Here is a 6,333-nt window from a genome sequence, read left to right on the forward strand (position 1 = left end):
ATCATCTGGTCTTCTCCTCCAGGATTCTACTGAAGGTTCGGAGCAGGACCATCCCTGAGGAACCCTACATGTTCCCTGATAACGACCCCAGTGTGTTGGTCAGGATTGGATTATCTCATCAGTACGTGTTTCTGACCCTTGACCCCACAGATCCAGGGCCACAGCTGAGGCCGCACCATGGATCAGGATCTGTGGATCGCGTGTCGGAGGTCTCGGTGGTGGATCCAGTTCGGTGGATTCTGTATCGTGCCAGCTGATCGTAATGGAGGATCCTTTATCACATTGGCATCGGATGGTGGTGGACCAGGACCGAGGTGGCGGCTGATGATGGATCCTAACTGGTGCCAGTGGACAATGACTGTGGACTATAGTGGATCTGGTCTTGATGCTGGATCGTGATCCTGCTGCTGACCAGAGACTATGATGCAGCAGGACTACTTGACATATAGTATTGAAGTTCTCCTTCAACATGTTTCCCCTCATCATTGCTGCTGAAACCTTTCTCCTGATGATGTTCTCCTCTACACATGATGATGTTCTCCTCTACACACAGCCACTTCTCTTTCTTTGTTAAATAAGGGTTACACACCAGTAGAGGAAAGGGGAGGAGTCTGATGACTGAACGAGCCGTCCAATGGCAGGTTAGTATTCAGTGTTTACTTCCTGTATGTCAGCAAGTCAAACTGTTCCTGACTCATTTCGGTGACAGAACATAAGACAGTGCAGCAGGAAGCTGATCTGAGGTCAGAGTGAGATCACTGATCATCATGATGGATCTTCACTAACATCATCTGACTCTAAGGTTCTGAAGTTACAGTTTGTGTGTCTCTCTGAGGTTTCTACGTGTCTTCAGGGTTTTTAGTAGTTTGTCCTGACTCTTGTTGAGGGTGAAGGACAGAGGATGTCTCACCATGTTAAAGCTCTATGAGACAAACTGTGATTTGTGAATATGGGCTATACAAATAAAACTTGATTGATTGATTGTGATGAAGTTGAACACACAACCCGCTTCCCGGTGCACCCGGTTCAGAGCAGCCTCCTCTCACCCGGTCGTCCTGAGGCACCGTGAAGGTCTGAAGGTTCTTGATGGACTTCAGCCGGATCCGGTCCGGTTCTTCTTCTCCTGCCGCCTCCATCTCTACCCGAACAGGTCGCGTCCGCTTCAGAGGGAAACACAAACGTCGGTTAAAGCGTCAACTCGACTCACTTGTGGGCGCCGCCATTTTGTTTTGTTTTGAGCCCCCGACAACAGGAGCGACCTCCTCTTCTTCACGGGTGTTTTACGGTAGTTAGTATCCTGATATGAACAACACTGCCCCGCCACAGTCCCGTGGCCGGTTAGTGAAGTTCATTTTAATCCTCAGTAAATCAAGGGGAAAAATAAATTATTAAAATAATTATTTTTTTCAATTTGATGAGGCGTCAGCTACAAGATGTCCCAACACATGTAAAGACTTGGCAATTCTACCCTGGATGGTTAAAATATTAGTTATTATTAAGAAGTATCACATGAGGCAGCTGAGTTTTCTGTTGCGTTTAAATTAAACTCTTGAGCTTGTGGTTACGATGCTGGGAGTTATGTACACGGTGAAGTGTTCAGTCACGAGAACTCCGTTGCTAGGCAACAACAGCAAGGTAGCTGATATTAACGTGTGTGACTAGAGGACTCAATTGCTAGAAGACGAGTAACTTAATGCAAAGACACAATAACAGTGTGAAACAAGGCCGTTGGAGATATAGACATTTTCTTGATACATTATAAAATCCAGAATAAGAACAAAAATATATTAACTTGGAAAATTAAACTTCCATGTCCGAAAACATACGAAATCTTATTACATTTCCAAGGCTGTGAATACAACAATACTTGGGTTGAATCAACTTTCACCACATGTTGGTTTAACATCTGATCTCACCTGACTCTGGTTCTCAGTTGACCTGGTGTGACCGAAGGTTTTCAGTCACTGTCTGCTCACCGTTTCTTCCCCACTACGAAGGGAGAGGAGGACGGCCTCCGCTCTTTGGCGGAGTCGGCTATGGTCATGGTGGATGTGGAGACATGGATGCTCTCTCGGGACGGAGCTGTGATGAGGATGGCAGGAGGACGTGGAGACAAGTCGACTGAATCCGATTCAGTGTTGTTGCAGGGCTGTGCTGGGGGGGGGCTCTCTGTAACTGAGATCAGACGTGTTTGTTCACTGACTCGACTACATGTAAATATGTATGTCTTCCACCCACAGAGTGAAGCTTAGTACAGCAAAGATCTCTCAGCTGGAAGGATTTTTTTGTTTATGCCATGTTCGTGTGTGTGAACAAAATAACTACTAATAAAAAATTGAAACATTTTCACAAATTGGTAGAAATATTACTGGGGAGTTGAAATCCAGATGATTCACTTTTGAAACCAGTCAGACAAAGGTCAAAGGTCAATGGGAATATGGTCTGAAAAACACATTATCCAAGATATCGACATTCTTGTACTAAAAATCATAAAAGCTTATATTGATCAGAAAATTATTCATCATTAAATGATGTCATGTTGATCTGCATCAACCACCTTTAGGAATGACCTAGAGCTTCTACAGACTGAAAAATAATTGATGATGTGGTAGGAATTACTATGATGTCACTATGAAACTGTACTGTTACAGTATAAGTAAGCGATGCTTCACAGGGGGAAACAGCGCCTGCTGGGTGTAAATCGTCTTAGGTTTCATTTGTCTGAAGGAGGATTTATATTCATAGGAAAGTTGTTTTTTACCTTCACCAGAACCTCTCTTCTCTTTTAATCCCTCCCAGATACAAAAGGACCTGCAGGTCAGGTGAGGTAAACCTGAGAGGATTTCCATCGGTGTGCGTGTGTGTGTGCATGTGTGATGTCATAGTGTGTGTGTTTGAAACGCAACAGCACCTTTTTAATTGGATTGTGCTACTTTCTAAAGAGCATTACAGCTGAGACGACATCATATTGATGCACGATGGAGCAAAAACATTTGAACTTTCTCACCTGCTTGAATCAAAACAGGCTCCAGAGATTTTTTACGATGCTGAACTCAACTGAACTGTGGTAGAGGTGAGCGCTGAGGCCCGGACAAACGGCACAACCCAACATGACCATGAGGACAGATTAGAGAACTGATAATAGTGCAGCTGCTTGGTTGGCATGATTTAACTAAGCACTGATCAGTAATAATGCTCCGACTACCCAGAGTGAGGGACCTTACAAATGTGAGTGTTGGGTTATTATAAATAAGTGTATATATATATATATATATGTATACATACATAGCAGCTGAGGACTGCAAATTATCTTGGCTGCATTTTATAAATGCACTTATTAGGTTTAAATTCATCACCAAGATAAATAAATTTGTTTCTGTCCAGAAAAGCTGCTTTTCACTAGATGATTTCCACAATTAATATTTCCAGATTAAAAACATTTCTCAAAAAGCATATTTGAGACAAATTTTTTCTTTTTTTAATATCAAATTTAAAGTAAACTGTGCAAAATAAAAATGTTTTATCAGTCTTCTAATTTTCTTTGTTCCCGCATGACCCCCGAGGTGATTATGACAGATTAGTGAGAACATCAGTTAACAGCAGCACAGGAAACACTGCAACATGTGCATGGACATGTTTTTTATGAACAAGCTTGAATTAATATAATTTGTGAGCTTCAACCAAATCCAGAGGTAATGAGCCTCATATGTCTCCATCATTATTTGGACATCAGGAGCAGAAAAGTTCAGGAACCTCTTCTCAAGCTCATTTTACATGATGCATTGCCATCTCCTGGTACAATGAATTATCACAACAACTTGTGTTGTGATGTTGCTGTGTTACAGAATTATTATTTGTCAATGTTTGAAGACAAATACAGCAGCTCGACAGATTTCAGATCTTTTCAACTAAAAGGCATAAATGAGCAGAACAGGTGGAATAACCCATCCACAGATTCATCTGATAAGCAGGTTTAAAGAGGCCTCAAATTAAAACTACAAATCACAATCACTCAATCTCAGAGGATCTGACATTGACTCTAATAAGAGGTGACGTTGGACTTGAAAGCAGGATTAATATTATTACACATTAGAATTATTCTGATGCTCGTAAACTTTGTTAGCTCAGGTCTTATTACTGATTAAAAACACTGTGGCTGATTATTGTAAACAGAAAGACAGACTTCGCATCACGTGTGTGTGCTGGGTCAACCTGAACTTAAATATTCCCAGAGTACTGTGAAGGATCCAGGTCAAATCCACGATCTGTGTCTACAGCAGCGACCCTTTAAATCCACACTGACTCATCAATTAATCCTTATAATGTGTCTGATGCTGCATGTTTCATTTTGTGTCCGTCAGCTGCAGTTTCCTCCTGACGATGATCTGAGGTCTGAGCAGATCTTCCCTACCTGATTCTTCCCTCTGGCTGGGTCCAGACCCCATCAGGCTTCAGGCAGCTCCCGTACACGCAGCTCTGTGCAGGTCCATATACATCGCATGTTGGTTTGTTTTGGTTCAGTTTATGTTGAAGCCCATTCAGAGTCTGCGTCTCAGATCCTGTGACATGTCTGAGCCCGTCGTCCTCTCCCTCCCTGTGTCCGTCCCTCCCTCTGTCTGGGTGAGACACTAATCCTGCACAGCAGCAGGAAGAGACACTGGATTTAAAGGGCGAACAAGGATAACGCCTTCAAACCCTGATTTTATAATGAGGAAAGTCTTTAAACGATTCCTATGAACAATATGTTTGGTTCTAGGTGAAGTTCTCCTCACTTAAGTTTAGTAGTTTTTGATACAATTATTAACAATTTGGTGACTTTGCTGTACTTCTTAAGTTGTTAAACCCTGTATGTGTGTTTTTAACATCCAGTGTGTAAGATTTAGGTGAAAGGATCTATTGGCAGAACAATAGTTGTTTTCTTTACTCTAGAATGGGCTTTTTAGATTTAAATCTTTGTACATTACTTTGTATTTACATCAGGAGCAGGTCCTCTCAATGCAGGCGGCCATGTTTTTTACGGTGGCCCAGACTGGACAAACTAAACCTTTGGAGTTTTTATGACAACTGAAGGTTTCCACATGTTCTCCTCTATGTTGAAATGGGGGGGGGGGGGGGGGGGTCATTGAGATAATTCAATAAATCCTAACTTGGGGGGTGGGGTGGGTTGGGTTCCGCGGTGCTGTTTATGGCGACCCTGATGGTTCTAGTCATCCAAGGTAAAGGCCGTGGTAGTCAGAGTAAGGTCGAAATAGGTATTTCGTTATGGATAGATATAAGTTCTGACTAGAACTATGGATCTATGAGACAGAACGATGACCGTCACCTTGTCTTGTAGCTCAGCTCTTCTATTGTGGATATATGGTCTCGAGGATAGGGAGATGAGGGCATGATTCAAGGTGAAGGCCGTGGTGATCCTTCAGTCTCATAGATCCATAGTTATAGTCATAAGTTACGCTTGTGGAGTTTCAGGAGGAGAACTGCCTCAGTTATTCTCTCACAGGAGTTTCACTTTGTCTCCATCATGTAATGGATGTAGTAGAGTCTGAGGATCCAATCGCACAACTCAGAGACAGAGGTAAGTGCAAAGAAAAGCTTTACTGTTTGGTATCGGTACAGGGAGAGGCAGTCCAAACACGAGTACAACAATCCAAAGGGGAACAGGCAGCGGCAGAGTTTGTGGTGAGCACGGTCCAAGGTCGGTACACAGGCAGGCAGTCGAAGATAGTGCAGAGTATCCGGAAAGGGAGAGGCAGAGACGTAATCCATTAAACAAGCAGTGGCCGGCAACAAGAGAGCTATCAGGAGTAAATGCTGGGACACTAGACACATGGAAGAACTAAGACAAACTGGCAACAAGACGACAGGGACACGCAGACTATATACACAAGGTAATACGATACAGGTGAAAACAATCAAGGCTGGGCCGACAATCAACATCAGGACACAAGGGGAGGGAGTGAGAATCTGAAACGAGAGGAGAGGTGAGTAAACAATAACAACACAGAACAGAAGAAATAAACGATAAATATCAGACCAACATAACCTTAATAGTCAGGACTGGACGTAACACATCAGCTTTGAATGAAGACAGAAGAAAAGACTGGATTTATTCTTTATTTCAACTTTCAGCTTCTTCACACATTCGATTTTTATTGCTTTATACATATATGAGAGATTTAAATGAATATAGACATTGACAGCTGTTTGATCGACAGCTGATCTCTGTGCAGAGCAGAAATGTCACCACAACGAACTTTGATCAACAAACATGGAGACAAAAGAAGTTAAAGATTTAAACACAGAATCTAAATCACTGCTTTTAATGACTCAAGT

At 42.4% G+C, this 6,333-nt stretch overlaps 1 protein-coding gene across 1 annotated transcript in view; it reads right to left on the reverse strand.

Annotated features, from left to right (window-relative positions):
- The window catches only part of cdk10 (cyclin dependent kinase 10), a 9,549-nt gene extending 8,323 nt beyond the window's left edge, over positions 1 to 1,226 (reverse strand). Inside the window, exon 1 of the mRNA XM_061077340.1 lies at positions 1,047 to 1,226. Within this exon, the coding sequence (XP_060933323.1) occupies positions 1,047 to 1,136 (90 nt within the window). The 5' untranslated portion in view covers positions 1,137 to 1,226. The remainder of the gene's footprint in view (positions 1 to 1,046) is intronic.
- Between the last annotated feature and the right edge of the window lie 5,107 nt (positions 1,227 to 6,333).

The sequence above is a fragment of the Limanda limanda genome, chromosome 8 (genome assembly GCF_963576545.1).
Source record: "Limanda limanda chromosome 8, fLimLim1.1, whole genome shotgun sequence".
NCBI lineage: Eukaryota > Metazoa > Chordata > Actinopteri > Pleuronectiformes > Pleuronectidae > Limanda > Limanda limanda.